General features: G+C 41.6%; 1 protein-coding gene across 1 annotated transcript in view; it reads left to right on the plus strand.

Annotated features, from left to right (window-relative positions):
- The window catches only part of LOC147320763 (replication protein A 70 kDa DNA-binding subunit-like), a 56,267-nt gene that overhangs the window by 25,797 nt on the left and 8,013 nt on the right, over nucleotides 1-22,457 (plus strand). The window contains exons 10-15 of the mRNA XM_086308952.1: nucleotides 5,074-5,266; nucleotides 9,836-9,972; nucleotides 10,559-10,707; nucleotides 13,632-13,761; nucleotides 21,922-22,098; nucleotides 22,243-22,350. Coding sequence (XP_086165078.1) covers nucleotides 5,074-5,266; nucleotides 9,836-9,972; nucleotides 10,559-10,707; nucleotides 13,632-13,761; nucleotides 21,922-22,098; nucleotides 22,243-22,350 — 894 coding nt within the window. The remainder of the gene's footprint in view (nucleotides 1-5,073; nucleotides 5,267-9,835; nucleotides 9,973-10,558; nucleotides 10,708-13,631; nucleotides 13,762-21,921; nucleotides 22,099-22,242; nucleotides 22,351-22,457) is intronic.

The raw sequence follows: 22,457 nt of genomic DNA on the forward strand, positions 1-22,457 counted from the left end.
GGCATCCGCATCTTGGCCTACCTGGACGACTGGGCTCTCGTGGCTTGCTCCAGAGAACAGGCGGAGACGCAGCTGTCGCGGGTTCTGTCACACATTCAGACACTGGGGTTCTCTGTGAACTTTCAGAAGAGCTCGCTAATCCCAGGTCAACAGATCGCTTTTCTCGGTCTGGAAATATGCTCTCTTTCCAGCCGCGCACGGTTGTCAGAGCACAGAGTGGCCGCGTTTCATCGCTGCCTCGCTCAATTTCAGCTGGGACGCAGACTGCGTTTCCAGACGATATTGCGCTTGTTGGGCATGATGGCATCTATGATCGCCGTAGTGCCGCTTGGGCTGTTGAAAATGAGAGCGTTTCAACGCTGGACTCTCTCTCACCGTTTGTGTGCTTCGCGTCACCTCCGGAGGAGGCTGCCGGTAACTGCGTCTTGCATGCTAGCTCTCCGTCCTTGGAGGGAGCCCGGGCTACTGCACCAGGGCTCTCGGATTGGGAGGGTGTTGTTTCGCAAGGTGGTGTCCACAGATGCTTCCCTAAGTGGGTGGGGAGCGCTGTGCGAGGGTGCGTCAGTGAGAGGGATCTGGTCCGCGGCTCAGCGCCAGCTGCACATCAACCACTTAGAGCTGTTAGCAGTGTTCTTAGCTCTAAAGCGTTTCCGTCCAGTCCTGCAGGGCCAGCATGTCTTAGTCAGGACGGACAATTCAACAGTGGTGTCTTATATAAACAGGCAGGGAGGAACACGCTCTCTTCCCCTGTTGCAGCTGTCTCGCTCTCTGCTGTTATGGTGCAGTGTTCATTTTCTGACTCTAAGAGCCACCCATGTCCCGGGCCACCTGAACCTGGGGCCGGACCTTCTCTCCAGGGGGGGTCCTCTGGTGAGAGAATGGAGGTTACACCCTTCAATAGTGGCTCAGATTTGGGATCTATTTGGCGAGGCGCAAATAGATCTTTTTGCTTCCAGGGTGAATGCTCACTGCCCCCTGTACTTCTCCATAATCGACCACGATGCCCCCTTGGGCTTGGACGCGCTAGCGCACCAATGGCCAGACGTGCTCCTGTATGCATTTCCCCCAGTGGAAATGATATCTCCAATTCTGGAGAGGGTGCGTCGGCATTCCCTCTCTCTGATCCTGGTGGCCCCTTGGTGGCCCGCGAAGTCGTGGTATGCAGAAATAATCAGCCTGCTTGCAGCAAGTCCTTGGCAGCTTCCTCTCCGCAGGGATCTCCTCTCTCAGGCGGGGGGGGAAGTGTTTCATCCGCGCCCGGATCTGTGGCACCTTCATGCTTACCTGCTGAGAGGTTAAACTTGGTTGCTAAGGGTCTGCCACCTAGTGTGGTAGCGACGATTCAGAGCGCCAGGGCCTCGTCTACTAGAGGCTTGTACGCTTACAAATGGCGAGCCTTCGAGCGATGGTGCCAGGACCGCCACACTCTCCCATTTCAGTGCTCTATTGTGGATGTTTTGACATTCCTGCAGGAGCTGTTGGATAAAGGCCTTTCGTTTTCGACGATCAAGGTTTATTTAGCGGCTATATCTGCTTGTCATATCGGTTTTGACGGGGTGACACCAGGTGCGCATCCCCTCGCCGTGCGTTTTCTGAAAGGGGTTCGCCGGCTGAGGCCCGTGCTTAAGTCCAGTGTCCCTGCTTGGGACTTGTCTTTGGTGCTGGAGGCCCTTTGTGGCCCTCCGTTTGAACCCGTTGAGTCGGTAGATATGAAACTTCTTTCGTATAAGACCGCATTACTTCTCGCTTTGGCCTCGGCGAAGCGAGTGGGGGACCTTCATGCGCTGTCTGTGCATCCTGCCTGCACACAGTTTTCTCCTGATGGCCGCAAGGTCGTATTGCGTCCGAATGCCGCCTATCTTCCCAAGGTCATGCCTGCATCTTATAGTTCAATGGAGTTTGAGTTGCTGAGCTTTTGCTCCCCTCCTTTTGAATCTGAGGAGCGGAGGAGGGTGCATTCTCTTTGTCCGGTGCGTGCGCTACGCACCTACATTGAGCGCACTCGGGATGTGCGTTTGTGTGACCAGTTGTTTGTCTGCTTCGCTAATCCGAATAGAGGTAGAGCTCTGTCCAGACAGAGGCTGTCCCACTGGATTGTAGAAGCTATCTCGCTGGCATACAGCACCGGAGGTTTTGCGTTGCCCCACGGGGTGGGAGCTCATTCCACCAGGGGGATGGCGACCTCATGGGCTCTTTTTAGAGGGGTGCCTGTGGCTGATATTTGTGCAGCGGCTAATTGGGCGTCGCCGCACACTTTTGTGCGGTTTTATCGGTTGGACGTTACAGCCCCTTCGGTGGCTCATGCTGTCCTTTCTGCTGGGTCTACCACTCACTAAGGATGTGGTGGTCCCGTTCCGGTTCGGTGGCTGCTCTGCGGGGCGTGTATATAGGTCCCATACTTATGTGTTGTACCGAGTGAATCGACTGAAAGGGAACGATTAGTTATGTCTATAACTTCTGTTCCCTGAAGGAGAGGAACGAGGTACAACACAGGGTGGCCCCACTGAGCAGTTGGCTCGGTGAAGAGCGGCTATCGAACTGAGGGATGACGGTGATGGCAGCGGCTATATGTGCGGGCGGGGCCTTGCGCGTGTCATCACACGTCATCTGCCGTAAAGGCGTGAATAAAGGTTTCTTCAGCCAGGACACGCGAGGGCGTGATATCCCATACTTATGTGTTGTACCTCGTTCCTCTCCTTCAGGGAACAGAAGTTATAGACATAACTAATCGTTTTTCAATACAAGCTTCAGTGCTTCGGAAAGCTTCATTTGGCCATCACTACCTACTGTCATGGCTCGCTGCGTGGCAGGCAGGATGAGGACCCAATCGCAAAAACTCACGGACTCAAGGGATGAACTCAAAAGGCAGCTTTATTGCTTAACAGAAGATGATAGGCGATACAAAACTAGACTGGGGAAAAACTAACATAAAGCTCACCAAGGAACACAGGGAAATCCACGCAGCATGAGGGAGAACGCGATGCCGAACAGAGGGAGACGCAGACAGAAATACACAGAGGGTTAACGAGGAAAGTGGGAACACACGGGTAACACAGCTGACACAGATAATCATAACGAGACAGGGCGGGGTGAACACTGACGGGAGACGGGCAGAGTCAAACAGGAAGTACAGAGGTTCAGACAGGAGGAGAGAGAGCACGGGGAAAACACAGACATAACGGGCAGGGGAAACATGGAACAACCACAAAGGGAGACGAGGGCTCACAGATACACAGAGGGCACACAGGGGGGAGAGAGAGCACGGGGAGAACTTAGACATAACGGGCAGGGGAAACATGGAATAAAACATAAGGAGAGACGAGGGCTCACAGATACACAGAGGGGCACACAGGGGGTAAAAGCCACGAAGGGAAAACACTTAGGGAACAACACAACAGGGCAACTCAGGAAACATGGCCTAAATAGGGAACAAAATACAAACATACAAGAAAACTAAGAATACTGGGCCAACATGGCCCAGGACCATGACACCTACTAAATAATAATCATAATCAAAACAGTATCACTGATTAATCAAATCATAAATCATAATTTAGAAAAACACCAAAACATGAGAAACAGAAAGCTGGGTCAACATGACCCCGAACCGTGACACATTCTTGGATTTCTAGTTTACTTTGGAAAACTATTATGTTTTCTTGCCTTTTTTGACAGCTAACATGAAATTGTCTACCATCTTGAGTTTTCAAATAACCAATGGGCTTCATCAAAAAAGCACTTATAGGAATCTGTGTACCAGTTTTTGGATATTTTGATGTTTATCTCCACCTGTGAATAATTTCCTTGTCCTGTTAAACGTGTCAGCTGCATTGTAATGATAAATCTTTCTATAATGAGCGTAGCATATTATAAATCCTAATTCTTTTGATTTCCATGTATATATTATATTCATTGTATCACCACCCTGCAAATGTGATGTTACCTCCTCCGTTTGCGTGTGTTTGATTTATGACGTTCAGTGTACGTTACAGAACATAGGAGTCACCAAGAATTTTATCTGCAACAAAATTTTGTTTAACCCACTACTTAATACAGAAGGAAACATTTTTGCGCTTTCAGCCCTGTAAATGTTTTGTGGGTAAAAAAAATAATTGAAGACATTCATTTTGTCTCAAGAATACAAATCATTTTGGCAAGTAATATAAATATAATTTAGTTTTCTGTGTTTTAGAAGAAACCTCAAAGAACTGAGTACATTTTTAATCAAGTAAAAATAAATCTACTGCACATAGATTCCTTCATTCTATAATCACTGACAATAATTTTTTTCTAGAAAGATTAAGTAAACACCAGTCGAAATCATCTCAGCCACCTGTTCCTGTCTTATCTACCTGTCCGATTACCTGACAGGTAGAACAGATGGTAAAGCGCTTGCGTATTTTAGTCCCGCCCACAGAGCTTAATAACTCAATTAACCCTCGCTATCATTTTGGTATTCACATTGGCTCAGGTATCAGCCACTGGCAGTGACTCCCAACACAGGCTCATATCCAATTTGTGTCCTCTGCCCTCCAAAGATAAAGGAACGAATCCATCGTCTCTTCGTGATCTGGGTATTGACAGAGCAGTGAGTGGGTGTGACTGGCTCTGAGCAGCCAGAATGCTTATCACATTGGTTTCATGCTCCCATCTCTGTGTGGGGTAAATCAGAGGGGGAAGAATGAAGGAAAAAGAAGAGAGTCACAGAGACAAACTGGGAGGCGGAAAGAGAGGGGGGATATCGGAGACTTGGGAGAGTAAATGAAGAAGTGAGCCTCGCAGATTGAGTTTAAATTATGCTGTTTAGCAGCCTCGCTCTCAGCTGCTTCTCATTTTCTGGTGAATTAGAGGACTGATGGGGCTGATATGGCACCACATTTTAGTTGGACCTGAAGGTTTTCAACTCTTATTAGGTTTTGGTTGAACACAAGCAGCCTTTTAATAATTATTTCCTTTTACACGATCAATAAATTGGTGACCCACTCAATCAATCGCATTAAATGTACAGGAAACTGCAGATTTTCAAGTCAAATTTTTATGATGTCAACAACTTTGATCTAATGTTCTCGGTAGGTGTACTACATCTCCAAGGCTACACTCAAGCCGGCCAACAAACAGTACACCACGCTGAAGAACGACTACGAGATGACCCTCCACGCTTACTCATCCATCGTGCCATGTGATGACAATCAGAGCATCCCCACAGTGCACTGTGACTTTGTGCCCATCGCAGAGCTGGAAAATCGAGACAAAGATGCTATCATTGGTAGGAGACAACATTCATCACACTTTATTTATACATTTCTCCAATTTAACAGATAAAAGAAAAACTTAACAGTGAGTGAGCAGGTAGAGCTTCAGTGTCAAGGATGGTTAGAAAAAAGGCAAAAGCGGGAGACGTGACTACTTGCTTCTTTTTCTTTTTTTTAAGCCTCACAAAACCAAACTGCATCTGACAAGCTCGGTTTTTGCAATCACAGCTCAGAAACATTACTAATGAACTCATCCAGATGGGAATTTGTCACACCAATCGGCAGACTGCAGTGAGCGCTCTGATGATGACCTGACTCACAGCCTCTTCAAACTTTGTGGAACAACTGCTTAAACAGAGCGTTAAAGATAGAAACTTTAGTGTGATTCAGCAACTGTGTTGTGCGTGTGTATGTTTTACAAATCAGAAGCCAAAACAAAAAACATACCAGTGACTGTTGTGTGAGTCAATCCAGGCAAAGAATACAACACATTTCTCAACCATGAAAGAATATTTTTATATATTTTTACCTAAAACAAAATTTTAGGTAATTTTTTTTCTCTGTGATGTTATCTTGTACACCACATTCGATTGACTCCATTAACAGGAAAACCTTATGAATATTACTCATTTAATTAGGATTCATTTTTTGTCTTTAAAATCAAAAATCATTTAGATAAAGGCTTTATGACTCTGGTTCAGTTAGTGTTTTTTTGCCCATGGAGTATCATACTATCTGATTGCAATTTAAACTGGTCTGGCCCAGCCATTTTGTTTATACTTTTAATTTGAAAGAGAAATTGCTGTATGTCACAAGTGAATTTAAATTGCTTGTGAAATTAGAATGGTTTATGGTTTTTAGAAATGGGCTGTTGTTGACATGACAAGACATGATTTTCTGCTTCTACTGTTTAGGCAATTAGGCCATAGGTGTAGATGCTACAAAAAACGAATCTATTTGACAGGCACGGTCGTGTCAGTTGTAAGCCAGATTTTCTGGGAAAATTTGTTACGGCAGGATCAAAATCAAGGTTAATTCAGGCATACTGTAAGAGAAGTCATAGGAAGACGATTACGTTTATTCTGCTGTTTTTATTAAGTTTTGTTGTGGCTCCTGGACACAGTATGCGTGACATTTAAGTTTTATCTTCATGGCAGATAAATTGGGATGATCCAAATGAAGATTAGGTTTGAGAGACAGTAATTTGGTAGTGTTGTCCTTTTTATTAGTGTCACGATGTACAGGTATGAGTGACATTTTTATAGTTAGGGTAATAGAGATTAAAAAAAAAAACTTTTTCTAGGCGGTATGCACGCTACATCCTGCAGTTTTAGAGATCTGCATCTCCACCCATAAAGGGAGGAAAAAAAAAAAATATATATATATATATATATATATATACACAAATATACTGTTTTCCAGGCTTTATTTTCTCTGAATGCCCTCTAGACTAATAACTATAAAAAAAACAATGCATAACATTTGTTTAATCTGCGACTTGTACAACGAGACTGAGCTCTGAATGTGAAAGCGTCACAGAAGTTGATGTTTATAGTCTGCACAAGTACAAACAAGGGCCTTCAGTTAACAATAAAACAAAATAGCAGTCAGACTGGAAGGAGTCCAGAAATGTGCAAGGACACTACCTTGAAGGGGAGATTTGTCAAATTTAAATCAGTTTTCTCTTTTGATTTTTATTGGCCTGACTTCACTTTAGTTTGTGATTTTTGATGTAATTCTCACAGGAATATGTTGTTTTTGTTGCTTAGTTGTTCTTTATTTATTCCAATACATTTTTTGTGCAAGCTAAAAACAAACAGCTTTTTAAAACAAGATTAAAGAGGAATTTTACACTAAATCCTATTTGGATGAAACCTATTCTGCTGGCGTCTGTAGGTTGAAAAGTTCAGGTCTGTTGCGTTTGTCTTATGCTAGAGCTGTGCGCTGTGTGAGATTTGATTTTTGCATTGCACAGTAATCCAGTGTTGTAGCGTCATGGGCTAACAGAGCAAGTAAGACAACTGATAGCACAGAAGCAGGCATGTTGAATCTTTTAAGTGCTGGACACACTATAAAAGAAATTAATGGTCAGAAAGAAATATAAGCAACTGGCTGTACCCTACCAATTGAAAGCTCCATGTAGGTTTACATCCTGAACAGTTATATTACATGGTTACATTATTGCAAACTACCAGCACAGCACCACACTAAAGAGTTTAGAGATGCACTGAGCAGTTTAGCTGTAGGAGTGTGTTTGCGTTGGTCACAGAGGGGCAGTGTTACATGTCCCGTGTGTCATCTGTTGACTCTCTATTCGCTCTCTCCCTCGACTGCCTCTCACTCTACTCCTTTGTTAAATAGGGGATTATAACATGGTAATGAGAACTGTCAGCCTGTTCCTGTGGTGATAATGGAGTTCAGAGGTGGATGACGTCTCAATCATAATGGAATTAAGGAGGGCTGAGAGAGCACTGACAGAAATACCGGGAGGATGGGTAGGAAGGGGAGAGTTTAGAAAAAGGCTAGCAGAGAAGGCAGAAAGGCCAGAAAGTGTGTACATTATTGTACTTTATTGAGCCCCGTGGGGAAATTGCTCTCTGCATTTAACCCATTCACTCAGTGAAGCAGTGGGCAGCCATTGGGCGCCCGGGGAGCAGTGTGTAGGGACGGTACCTTGCTCAGGGGTACCTCAGGGTAGCTGTTAAGGGGAATCGAACCCCCGACCTTCCGATCATGGGGCAACCACTCTACCTACTGAGCTATCCCTGCCCTAAAAATAAGATGAGATGAGTGATCTGAAAAAAGGTGTTGTTATTCAGTGTAGTTATTTTGTTAAATACATGAACACAAATGTGTAAATCCTCAGGGCACCATGAAACGTGCTACAGACCCCCCCCCCCCGTAGATTTTTTTTGTGTTTTATTTCACGTACACAAGGAGATAAATAATGTTATAAACATCATTTATCTCAAGTGAAATGGCAACGGTCACCCGCAATGAGGCTTTTCAGAGATGGCAATATTCAAAATAGTAATAGTAAAATAGTAAAAACAGTATTTGTAACAGTATTTTGTACCAAAACTCATTTCTTCTCTTTCAGTAATGGTTAATCCACCTTTATGCACAAGCGTTTTAATTCAAATGTTGTTTTTAACACTAAAATATAATTATTGTTGTTATCTGTGCATTTTCACATTTGCTTTTTTATAAAAAACAAAAAAACCCATTGTAAACATGATTATTTTTTGATTAAAAAATAGTTTAAATGGATGGATGTCATACTTGATTAATTTCTGACTTGTCTAGATTTTGGTATAAAACATTTATTTAGTTTGTTATTTGCTTAATGAATAAATATTTGTGTTTTCTTATGACAGGTAGTCAACGCCTGTCTGATACCTATAATCACCCATCAGAGATATGATGTAAATGTCTGATCTTGTTAATATGACAGCTTGTTGTTTTTACAGAATTTAATGCATGGAAAAGATATTTGGGGTAATTTATCAGTGGTGTCACTACATAGCAGCATTTTTATAATACTACAGTACTGTTTGCAGCACATGTAGCAGACTACACACCTCAGCAGATGCTGGTACCAAGCAGTTTCTTCACAGTGTGACGATAATTACTTTATGAAATACACTGCTGGAGACAATGACCGCAAAACACAAAATAGTACCTGATTTACATGTTGATGAGAGCTGGGTTTTGACCCAGAAGCCAAACGGCTTTATTAGCCACAACCAGAAAATGGTACACTTCAGGTACAGGTACTTCAGATTTAACTTCAGGTGTATTAGCAGGAGTATGTTTGTGCACTACCAGTTTGTCCTCCTTGGTTAGACTATCAGTGCACAATTCTGTCATTTTCTGATGTATCTGAGGGAACAAATGATCTGAATGCCACAGTGAATGCCATCATGTGGCTGTTTACAGCACTTTGAAACAGACAGCTTACAGGGAGTGATCCAGTTATAGCAGGAGGAAATTGTGATGAGCTTCTTAAGAAGACTACCTAGATGGAGAAATCTGCCATATTCAGTCATGTTTTCTTTATGCTTTTTATGGGTGGAGTCATGCCATTTTGATTCCATCTTGTAAAGGAACAAAGCAATTGTTGACTCAAGTCGAACTGAAATCTGTATTTGAATATTTTGTTTTTATCATTTTTTCTTTATTATCTTAGAGCTCCTCATTGCTCCTCAGTGCAGTAATCCTGAATGAAGTGTTTAGGCCTTGACATGACAAGAAACTTGAAAGAGGGATGAGTGTGTTTGTTGTCATTTGGAAAGTGGTGCTGGGTGTTAGCCAGCCTGGTATGACATTTATGTCACTCTGCTGTAACTTGGCAATATCAGAGGGGTGTCAGCTCTGTGCTCTGTTGGGCCTTTACTGCTTATGATGTGATAACACTTCACATTATGTAGAGTATATCCAGGGGGTATTTTTAAATTCTACACTGTGTAGAGACATCTCAGGAGGTGCTCTTCACATAACGCTTTTTTTCATGCCCAACTGTAAGGATATTGTCTTCCTGTTATCAAGAGATGGAGTTGTAAAATGATTTTCTCTACCTCTAGATGTGATTGGAATATGTAAGAGTGCTGAGGATGTATCCCGTATCACCACTAAGAACAGCAGAGAAGTCTCCAAGAGGGCTCTCAGCATAATCGACGAAACAGGCAAAGTCGTGACAGTCACACTGTGGGGCGAAGAGGTAATAACTGTAATCTCTCTCTCACTCTCTGTCTTTTTGTATCCATGGATTGATTTCCAATTTGACATTAAAAAGTGTTGAGCACTCTTTAATTGAACGTGTTTATGTAGTTGCCCATGTATGTGTGTGTGCATACAGCCATGCATGTGTAGTCACACATCTCTCTTTGGGTGCTCTCGAGTACAAAAACACTCTGATTAGGTTTTCTGGGCTGTAAAATTTGGATCGGTCAAATCATTCCTGTGACCTTCAGTGATTTTTTGGACGAGAGTCTCCTATTTGAGACAGAAGGCTAAATAACTCTCGAATGTGCATGAAATAGCACTATTCTTCTCTAAGCTCATTCGATCTGCAAGAGCTAATCCCCTCCTTTTTGCAGAAATCCAAAAATGACTTTCAAATTAACTTGTAGGTTGTCCAATTATGAAAGCACACCATACCAAATATTACTTTCTGGTGTCTTCAAGCTGCAGACACAGACTAAACAAGTAAGAGACAATAACACAACTGCTTTTGCAGCCTCACATTCTGTCTCCTGAATTACTTTCTTAGACACTTTTCTTCTTCTTTTTTTTTCTTTCTCCAGGCAGAAAATTTTGATGGCTCTACACAGCCAGTGGTTGCCATCAAAGGAGCTCGATTGTCTGATTTTGGGGGAAGATCTCTCTCTGCATTGTTCAGTTCAACAGTCATGGTCAACCCAGATATACCACAGGCCTTTAGACTGAGAGCCTGGTGAGTCACTCTGATGTGCAGCAATACACCAACAATTATACACTTGCACCGATAATCACATCAAGAAGTTCTTTGTAAAAAAAAAATACCCTACTGCATTGCTCATACAAATGAAATGAAGTATGGTAAATTCCACCAGGCGTCTCACACATGAATATAAATGCAAAGCCCCAGTGATTACTTGGCTGGAGACTGGTGGCATGTGCCCCCTCAGTCCCAGCAGGACTCGAGACAGGATGTAGACAGAAGGGCGGAAGGAGGGAGCACCACAGAAACAAAGCACAAGTATTTGTGTTTTCCAGCTCCTAACTGCTTTTGTACTTCCTCACAAAGATGGGAACGTGGTGAGCAGCATCAAACTGGATTCTTATTAGCAGCTCCTGTGGAGGGATTTTGAATTATGACTCATTCACTCATTAAGGCTGTTCCCAAGTCTGGACACTGTTGAAACAAAAATGCTTTTTCCCTTTTTCTCCCTCTGTGTGTGTGTGTGTGTTTGTGTGTACATAACAATCCTTCTGTGTGCATATGATTTCCTGTGTGCTACTCTTGAAATCTATTCGTAGGCACTAAATTGCGTCAAACAGCACTCATACCTTCAAAGTGTAAATACAGTAATTTCAGGCGTGTTCCCGAAGGCATGGTTCTGTTCACACTTTTAAATTGTTAATGACTGCATTATGAATTCTGCTAATTGTTCCATGATTGATCATTTTGGCCACTTTTACGGGTACGTTATATTAGTTATGCCAGTTACTTATGTGTGCAGGAGAAAGTGAAGGGGTAGGCTGCATTGATCTAGCTTTAATCTTGGTCTTATTGATCTCTGGTGTTGATATTTAAAGGGCTAAATAAGTAAAAGAACAGCACCCTCCTTCCTTTCATCACTCCTTCCATTCTCCTCTAATCCGCAGCTTTTCCTCTCGATCTCAGCTGCTGTTTGGTGCTTATTCAAGTTTACATGCTGGCAGCAGTCAATGAATGACAATGAAGTTAGTCAAGTACCAGACAGTTATCCACTTCTTTTTTATATTTAGGTCTGTGCTTTAGAAAGACAAAGGAGGTCTGTCTGACTCTACTTCCTGTGGCGATGCAGTGCTATGTGGGATTGTTTGGACCAGACTTCTTTGCATAATTCAAGGAAGCTGATGAATTTGGATGATGAGTTGATTAGATTGCACTGCTTAGTTAGACTGCTGAGCAGGAGTCACACTGATCCATGAAGATTTTAGATGGTATATTAAAAAGGTAGATAAATTAATAAAAGGCATGCATAGACACTATTATGCATAGGTTTTATTTATTTGTATTTTTCACTTGGTGAATGAACTGTGTATGTGGATACTAATGTATGCAGAGAAAAAATTATAAATGGTCTGTTAATGCATTTGGCAGCCATATGTCAGATCATATATTTTGCAGGATGTTGTGTCTGGAAATCAGTTACAAGAGCGATTCAGACATGTCTGAAGATGCTTATTTGGATTATAATTGATACAGTGCAGTTAGTGATTGAGTTTAGTTACTCCTCAAGAAAATGCCATAGAACAAACATGTAAAAAAATATACACACATTTGCTTTGACACTTTCTTTTTCACAAATAGATACACTGCTGAACATATTCAGGTCCAGTGTTTATGGAACATCTAGTGTAGTTTAATATTTTCAGTATCCAGGGATCTTTACTTGTGTCCTCAAGCATACGGTGTGCTTTCTTTTGACTTATCAAATCCGTATTTCTTTTCCCTGCTCTCTGTATAATGTGCATGACAATTTAAAAAGAATATACCAATGTGTTTTGGTTCATAGGCATGCCTGGACATACACCCATCAGGCATAACATTATGACCACCTGTTTAATATTGTGTTGGGACCCTTTTTGCTGCCATGTAGCCCTGACTTGTCATGGATTCCACTGGATCCGTGAAGGTATGCTGTGGTATCTGGACCAAGATATTAGCCTCCATGGATCAGGCTTGTTTGTCCAGCACATCCCACAAATGCTTGATTGGATTGAGGGCTTTGAAATTTTGAGACCAAGTAAATACCTCATGCACCATTCCTGAACCATTTTCGCTTTGTGGCAGGGTGCAATGTCCTGCGGAAAGAGACTTCAAGGAATGCTATTTCACTGAAAGGGTGTACATGGTCTGCAACAGTGTCTAGGTAGCTACTACATGTAAAAGTAACATCCACATGGATGGATCCAAGGTTTCCCAGCAGAACATTGCCCAAAGCATCACCCTGCCACTGCCGACTCGCCTTATTCTCATAGTGCATCCTGGTGCCAGGTGTTTTGTGGGTAATCAATGCACACAAAGTTGGCCATCCACATGTTGTGAAAGAAAATGTGACTCATCAGACCAGGCCATCTTCTTCCATTGCTCTCTGCTCCAGTTCTGATCCTCACTTTCAGTGGTGAAGAGGGGCCATAATCACCCTAACTGTTTTGCAGCTATACAGCCCCGTACACAAGAAACTGTGATGCACTGTGTATTCGGACACTTTTTAATCAGAAATTCGCATAAACGTTTTCGGCAATTTGAGCTACAGTAGCTCTTTTGTTCGCTCTCCACATGCATTAGTGAACCTTGGCCGTTAATGACCCTGTCACTGGTTCACCAGTGTTCCTTCCTTGGGCTGCTATTAATAGATTGTGACTGTGAACACCCCGCTGACCCAGTCATCGAGCCATCATAATTTGGCCCTCGTCAAACTCACTGAAATCCTTAAACATGTCCATTTATCCTGCTTCTAACGCATCAACTTTGAGGACAAAATATTCAATCACTCCCTAATATATCCAGCCCACTAACAGACGCCATGATGACGAGAGAATCAGTATTATTCACTTCACCTGTCAGTGCTTATAATGCTATGCCTAATCGACGCATATTTATTCATGTACGTGTCATCTCTATAGGTATGACCGGGAAGGCTTTGCAGTCAACAGCCAGTCGCTGACAGAGACCAGGTCAGCAGGCACAGGATTAAACATGAACTGGAAAACACTGAGCGACATTAAGAATGAAGACATGGGCCATGGAGAGAAGGTGACCTCAACACATGCAAACATACTTACACACACATTGCATTACCTTATTTCCAAAGATATTATCATTACATGCATTTAGATTTAAAAGGGAAATAAAATAAAAATCACTGATGGTTTACCCAAATAGCAGCCAATATCAGAATAAATTTCAGGAATGGGGTGGACGAGACTAAAGTAAGATCCATGGACGCCATTAAAATGTTCTTTGCAGTTAGGATTAGGTGACTTTGTTTTACAGTCTTTGATTGTTTTATGTTTTATTAACTGTTTTATGAACCACAAGCAGCTATAGTGCTTGCTACATTGAATGCACAGTGTGAGATCTGCAGTGAATCTGATCAAAATTAAACCATAAGGTGTTAAACAGCAAAAGGGTAAATCTTGTTGTTTGTGTTGCAGTTTTAGTTTGATTTCTGAGTCAGTTCTTTATGAAAATCTTGGTAGAAAGCAGATTGATATGTGAGTCAGAAAATCCTTCTCTCACTCAGGCAGCTGGCTGCTGTTTGAAGAGGAATGAAAGAGACCCTATGCAGATGATGTAACATCAGCATAGCTACAGTACAGCCAAGGTTGATAACAGAAAATCATTCCGGCGTTGTAAGACAAGCACTGTAAACATTGAGTTTTGGCACCAGCCCCAAAAAATCAAAGAGTTAAAGCTTTAATGCTTTGAAAGTTTCCAGTCACACAGGGACAAATCCATCATGTTGACGGACTTTGACGTCAGGAGTGTAATGCTGTTTTTAAATTTTTTATTTCTTAACTTTAACTTGCTTGCTCTTGTTACCTTCACAGTGTGGATTGGGCTTTCTTGAATTACGTATACAGTAGGGGTGCAACAATACTCATATCGATATTGAACCGTTCGATACAGTGCTTTTGGTTCGGTACGCATATGTATCGAACAACACAAAATTTTTTATTTATTTTATCAACTTTTCTTCTGACGATGCTGTCTGTGTTGAGCACTCACTGGATCTGCGTTCGACTACTTCGCCTAGGCTGCACTGTCGAGTGCGGATCCACTGAGCGCAGCGCAAGCTAGCAAGACAGAAGCTAAGCTCGTTGCAACATGGCAACTGCCTCAACGCTACCCGAAATTGAACCTCCCCCACCAGAGCTGGCGTTTGGTACTATCTTGGTTTTCATGTGAAGTATGACCCTGAAGGTAAGCGCGTCATGGACAAAAGTAAAACAGTATGTCGGATGTGCCACGCAATGCTCAATTTGTGAGAACTAGTGCGTTAGCGCAGTTAGCTTGTTAACGTGTTGACACCGTCCAGCCCCACGCACGGGGCGATCCCTGGTAACTCGTTAACGGAGATTTGCCGCGTTATGGCGTTAATGTCATTTTAACGAGATTAACGCTGACAGCACTAGTGGGAACACAACGAATATGACTGCACATTTACGCCGACATCATCCTAGTGCAAAGACAAGTGGAAGCAGACAAAAACAACAAGCAGGCATGCTACAAACTTTACCCGAGTCATTTAGACAGCCGTTAGCACATGATTCTCCTTATGGGGACCTGATAGGTTTAATATGCTGCTGAGAATATAGACCAGAAGAAGCGTATACTATAGCTTTTATTTTGGAAAGAGCCATTTCTCTGTAATAAACTCTTTTCCAAAGATGAGTGATTTCTCGATCAGATAGATTTTTTTTATTATTATTATTTTGTTGTTTCAGCAACATTAAATTTAAAAACTGTACTTTTGAGTTAAAATATATATTTATAATTTTAATAAATGACAAATTAAAAAAGCATGAACATTTTTTTGTATCGAAAAAATACAGAACCGTGACACCAAAGTATCGAACCGAACCATGAATTTTGTGTATCATTGCACCCCTAGTATACAGCTGCGTCTGGAGAAATTAGAATATTGCAAAAATGATTGTGTTTTGTTTCATATATTCTGTATTCATTACACATGAATGGAAATAAATATAGTGATATGTTTATTTAGGCGATTACAGTTTTTAGGTCATGAAAATCCAAAATGCAGCATTACAGAAAGTGTATCCTTTGGTGTAGTGCATTACATTCAACTGCAGTCACTTGGAAGACTGCTGACTTAGCAGTTTTCCAGATGACAATGCTTGACCCTCCACAAAGAGAGTAAGCTACATAAGGTTACTGCTGAAAAAGCTGGCTGTTTGCAGAGTGGTGTACCAAACCGTATTAGTGAAAAGTTCATTGGAATGGGATGACAAGCAAGGAGTTTATTAAACTTCACCGAAACAATCTGCAAATTTAATTAAACTTTAATAAACTATCATCTTGTCTTTATTTTTAGTTAGTACATACCTTAAACACTTAAAGCTGTAAGCTAATGATAGTTATATAAGAGCAGATGCATGCTGGTGCAATAAGCTGTACGTTTTACGTCCAATGGATGCACGATCTGATTAGTCGACTAATCGCAAAAATAATCGGTGACTAGTCGACTATCAAAATAATCGTTTGTGGCAGCCCTACTCACCACGCAGATGTCTTTAGGAAAGGAGGTACAACTGTTGCATTGCTAATATCAGTGATGTAAAGCCACTACTAAACCAGAGATGGCGTCAGAAGGAAAAGGAACTGGAGTGGTCCAAAGTCCTCTTTTTAGATGAAAGTACATTTTGCATTTCATTTGTAAATTAAGGTCAAAGAGTCTACTTGAAGAGTAAGGAGGCACAGAGTCCAAGGTGTTTGAAGTCCAGTGTGAAGTTTCCACAGTCTGTGATGATTTGGGTGCCATGTCATCTGCTGGTTTTGGTGGAGGTTGGTCAGGTGTATTTAATCAAAGTCCAAAGTCAATGCGGGCGTAAAACAGGAGATTTTGAAGTACGTCATACTTTGCCAAAAGCTTTGCTGACCATGTTATTACTGTGCTTCACTGACCAGCCAACTCGCCTGACCTGAACCACACAGAGAATCTATGGGGTATTTTCAAGAGGAAGATGAGGAAAATCCCAAAATCCAGATGAGCTGAAGGCAGCAAGCGATCTGGACTTTAGTAACACCTCAGCTTTGCCACAAGCGCCACTCCAATGCAGTAAAAGGAGCCCCAACATTTTTTATCTAATCGTGGAATAATAATCTGAGATACTGGATTTCTGAGCATTAAGAGCTGCAAGCCATCATCTTCAAAATTAAATAAAAAAAAGGCTTGAAATATTTCACTTTGTATGTAATTAATATGCAATGTAATACACTATATGAAAGGGAAATTGCTGAAAAATCAGGAACTCACAAAGTGCAAATAACTGACAGGGAGTTAGAAAGGAAAAGTTACATTTAATTCTGAAAACAAAAATGCTGTATTTTTTTCCCTCTCCTGTAAGAAAATAACCAGAATTTCTTTTAAATTCATGTCAGAATTCATACACAGCACAGCCGAGTCTGAATATGGTCATGCAAGTAAAGCCATTATCACTGAACTGAACCCACAAAATGCACGATGAAAGCAATCCTTACTGCTAAACATCACAGGATCATAATGTGATTGAAGGCCTCTTATTAAAAACTATCAAAGAAGCTTTTCTGTAAACAGACATGGTTCCAGCGATTTTTAGACCTGACTGCTGCTCAGCCTCATTTAAATGTAAGCATTTAGACAAACACAAATCCACAGTCAGTCTTCCATTCATTGTAAACAGAGCAGCTGTAGGCTGTGCCTTGCTATGACTTCATGGATTAGAGTCATGCTTCTCTTGTTTTAGCTGTGGGAGGGAGATAGCGATGCTTACGTATTAGCAGTAAAGCCAAACGCCATTGGATGAGCACGCAAGAACCTTCAAATTGAATGTGTGCCATTTTAAGAGGTGTCATTGCACAGAATTATCAACCTTTTGACCAAAAGCAGAGTGCATCTAAATGTGATGCGCCACTCCTAAAATTTCTAATTAATGAGATTTAGTTCAGACTAGTCTGCCTCATTCCTCGCATTTAATTGGAAGCCACTTACGGGTAGCTTCAAGATCAATGTCGCTTCTAATAAAAATTTCTAATTATGTTTTTGGAGGTGTGGGAAGCCTATAGGGCATAACATTACCAGAAGGGAAGTGGCGCAGATAGAAAATGTGGGAGACTGAGAGCTGATGAGTGGAAAAAGGCAGGCAGAGCCACTCAAGCTACATGTCACTTACAAAGCTGCACTGAGGGATGTTTTTTTTCTTGGGGGAGGGCGGGGACCAAGGCCACAGAAGAAGGTGTAAAGAAAGTAGTGAAGAGTGGACTGGATAGAAGTGACAAGGGTTATTAAGAAAAGGTAAAGTCAGGATGAGGGTTGAAAGGTGAGAAATCCCTCTTTTTCTTGTTTTTCTTATTTTTTCCCCTCTTCTTATCCTCTGTCCTGTCCTCTTTTCTGTCTTCTTAGCTGTCTGCCCTGCGTACCACCTACTGATTCTGTAATTGAAAGGCTTTAAGAAGCTTGTCTCTCGCGCACTCTGAGGTTGCGGCTTTGGTTATAATAATGGAATTCAAATCATTAGCTTATAGTTTGAAGGAATCTAATTTGACATTCTACCTGTTTTCCTCCATGTAAGTGTGTGACTGTTTGCGTGTGTGTGTGCGCGCACACAGATGCAAGCATACAAGCTATTTCTAATTAATGTAGCAATGTCTGTGTTGGGGTTTGGGGACAAGCATTAAAGTTGGCATGTGCAGCCACGTCAATTATGTGAAGTAGATTTTCACTTGGTTGCCCTTCCACATACAAATTTTAATTGCATTTAGGTGCCAGAAGGTGACACAGGGATTTGGTGTGATAAGAATGAAAACTATTTTCAGAGCTATGTGTGTGTGTGTGTGTGTGTGTTAATGTTTCTGAATCTTTAGGTAAGTGTGCACACGTATTTTTGCATTGTAGTGTGTGTGTTTTTATGTGCAGCGTTAGTCATGCTACTCTTCCAGGCGCTCCTCAGTGTGCTTAAGGTTAAGACTTTGCCCCAAGGCTTTTGTGTATACACTGGAATACTGAGGGAGAGAATAAAACACAAAGGGAGAACTGGAAAGATGATGACAAATGCAGTGGGATTTATTTAGAGTGGTCTAGTTTTGTGGGAATCACTATGGTTCAGATCGCGATGACCTCTATCCGCTCATTGTCTGTAGCATCTGCCAACATTAGGAGTCCTCAACAACCCCGTGCTTTCAAAAAGCATCCTGTTTTCTTTTCTCTTGTTACGTCCACCCTTCTACCACCTTCCCCACTCATCGCCTTCCCACCTCTCCAGCCTTCCAGCGCTCCAATCTGCCCAAGTCTGCAAAACGTGATGAGGCAGGCGGAAAATGGGAGTGGAGTGTTGAGGGGGAGAGCGCTGTTGCTAACGGGAGGAATTCTCCTAATTAAAAAAAAAAAAAAGCCTTACTAAGTGTTCAAGAGGGGTTCTTGCCGTGTGGCATGTGTACTGGGTAGATGGATGGGTGGACAGATTATGAGGATGTGAGTCAGTGTTAGCTAGAGGGGGAAAAAGTGTCAAAGAGCTCTAAGTCTGACTGGCAGTATCTGTAGAGGTCATGAGGACAGAGGACATCATCAACCCTCTCATGAGTGACGCTGTGAACACAATGGCCTTTTCACATTCCATGCTCTTACTAAACAGTTTACAGCGAGTGTGGGCTGTATAACGAAGGAACAGCATTGCTCTGTCAGCGTGTGTGTGTGTGTGTGTGTGTGTGTGTGTGCACACGAATTTGGCCGGCATCCTAGAAAGAGTCTTTGATAGACTCATTTAGGCCAACATTAGTAATGAGTCTGGCCCAGCTCTAGCTTGTAGTTGTTGTTTAGAATGCATTTTAAAGCATTTCATTTTAAATTCTGGCTTCAATTCCAACATCTTGTTTAAGACCTGTTCTCCTGATAGAAGAAATGCCCTCTGGTGAATCGAAGAAAAAAAAATTTCTGTGGTTTTTCCAAGCATGTGCAGGTATATCACATTCATCACCCCGTGCTTAACTGCGTGTATGTTTGCATGCAGGCACGTCCACGTGCGTGCCTTTTCCCAACGAGATGCAGTTCCTGTGCTGTGTGCATTCTTTATATTTATATTTATGGAAATCAAATGCCGAGCGTCTCCACAGGATGAGAGAATAGCCTTTTCCCCCCATAGAATTAGCATTTCTTTCCTTTTTAGCTGTTGATTTTACCAGTGTGAGTTCTGCCGCCTAAGGAGCTAATATCTGTTTAAATTACAGCAATATCGCTGCATTTTAATTTGATGCTGTTTGACTGTGTACACTTTAATTTAAATTCCTAACAGAAAGAAGTTCAGCTCATTGTATGTGTATTGCAAATGCACAAGTTTGGGTCTTTGCATATAACCTTGCACCGCAGCCGTGTGTATATGTCAGCGTGCTTGTGCGCGCGCATACATTAGCACATTAGCACTATTTCAAAACTAGAGAGGAAGAGAGAAAGAGATCCATCTCATCTTGCATTTATTATGCAAAGAATTCTCAAACTCCCTCTGCTCTCTTTTTAAACAGTTCCAAGATTGTTTGGAAGTCAAATAGAGATGTGTAAACAGCATGCATCTACCAGCTGGGCCAACTTGTTGGCAACAGCTTTACAGTTGATGCCAAATTTGATCTGAGTTTATTTTTATTTTATTTAATATTTCTCTTTCACCCTCTTTAAAACTGTCCGCTCTGAAAGGTCCACTTTTATTCCTCTCGATCTCACATTTCTTTTGGATTTTATCGTTTAATTTCATCACTTTTAAGTCACGATTTTAAAAGTAAGGCAGCTTAAAACACAAGAAAATACCAAAAGAATACTTACAATGTTTAGATGAAAACAACACATCCACTGAGGGTTATTCACCTTGAGCGCTGATGAATGTTTCTTTTAATGTGCTGCTCAATATTAATATTAGTGCACTCCTTTTTTCTTTATCAATTTAAAAATCACAAACAGTAAAAGGGATTGTGCATCAGTGCTGCTTTATAGAAGCTAACTTATTTTTAGCTTCACTCTTGATTGACTGCGTGATATTTGCATACAGATTTTGGTATTTGTTGAATTATTCCACTCCTGTGTTCTGCTGTTTTTTGTTTGTTTGTCGTTTTTTTAAATGCTGCTCCTTTTTTATTGAAAGATTACATGTTCAGTTCCCGAATGAGGTAGCAGTCCATGTTTCCTACTGATAACTTGTTTTGTGTAAGTCTTGTTTACGCATCAACACTGCACAAGGGAAAGGTGCACCACCTCTTCTCTGTCAGCTAAACCTTCCTCAAGCTCTTGTATGGGAGGTTTGTTTGTCTTTTGTGGTTAGCTTCAGTTTTAGATCTTTTGTCAGCTGCCTTAAAGCAGCCTGCAGTTGTTAATTGCTACCACAAAATGTAAGGAATTATAGAATGACAAAGCACTGGAAATGTCATCAGCTGTCAGTGCATTTATATTTACAATTATTTGTTTAGACTTTTGTTTCAAACTTTTGTACAGATCTGTTTTTTTTCAGTGTCCATACGCATACCTTTAACTTTAATCTTGGCTCAAGAGTCTACAAGATGGTGTAACAGTTTTATTCAACTCTAGAACTCCAAAAAAAAAAAAAAAGCAATCAGATGGCTTTGCTCTGAAAGCTTGAATGAAAGGAGGCAAATATGAGCCAGCTACAAGGACGGCTACAGTTAATTTCTTGTTTTAACATCTGCCAGCTCTGCAAACATTCAAAGGAGAAAGCTGCCAGTTAAACAGGAAAACTAAATGATCCATAACACTGGCACTGACTATTATTCTGCCATGAGTTCCTTTCTCCTCCAGCTGTATGCTGTCAATTTGCCATATTTTTACTGACACCGACTTAAATTATGCTTTTGAGGACTGGTGTTAATTAGCTGGTGAAACAATGCTAGATTGTCTCCCGGTTCCAGCAGGAATAGTTTGACTGTTGCAAAAATTGCACATTAAATGCAAAGTTCTTAAAACAAGTCTCGGGTGATTTGGTTGATTTGCCACATTCACATTTAATATGGAAGAGTAATAGACTGAAAAATATAATAGACAAAATGCAATTAAACTGCTGCTGGTTAGCACAGCACCTACAGATTAACTGCAGCTTCCGAGACAATCCGATTGCAGCAATATGATTTGGTGTTTATAGCAATCGAGCTCAACCCCTGTAATAAGATAAATATGTTTTTGTGTTCCATTTTATACAGGCACAGTATTTCAGCTGCGTGGCGACAGTGCTGTACATTCGTAAGGAGAATTGTCTGTACCAAGCTTGTCCATCTGCAGACTGCAACAAGAAGGTCATCGACCAGCAGAACGGGCTGTACCGCTGCGAAAAGTGTAACAAAGAGTTCCCCAACTTTAAATACAGGCTCTTACTTTCTGTAAGTGTGCACAGTGCACATCAATAGTGGTTGTTATACATACTGTGATGAGAATTATTGTAACCTACATGAATATGCATGACCACACATACACATATAAATAATCTCTCGCCCACTCATCATCTCGGCCTGTTCCTCTCTCAGGCCAACTTAGCTGACTTCGGGGATAACCAGTGGGTGACGTGCTTCCAGGAGACAGCTGAGGCCCTGTTGGGTCACAGCGCAGAAACTCTCGGACATCTCAGAGACACAGTAAGACACATAGGCGGACAAGAAAATTGCCTTTGCAATTTTGCCAGAAGGTTTAACTGTAAAAGACTACTTCCTGTGCTTCCTGATGTTGTATTTCCCTTGTTTTT

The sequence above is a fragment of the Aulonocara sp. 'chitande type north' Nkhata Bay genome, linkage group LG10, assembly GCF_057382095.1.
Source record: "Aulonocara sp. 'chitande type north' Nkhata Bay isolate Kocher_YH1m ecotype deep benthic linkage group LG10, A_spYH_male_GT1.1, whole genome shotgun sequence".
In the NCBI taxonomy this organism is placed as follows: Eukaryota; Metazoa; Chordata; class Actinopteri; order Cichliformes; family Cichlidae; genus Aulonocara; species Aulonocara sp. 'chitande type north' Nkhata Bay.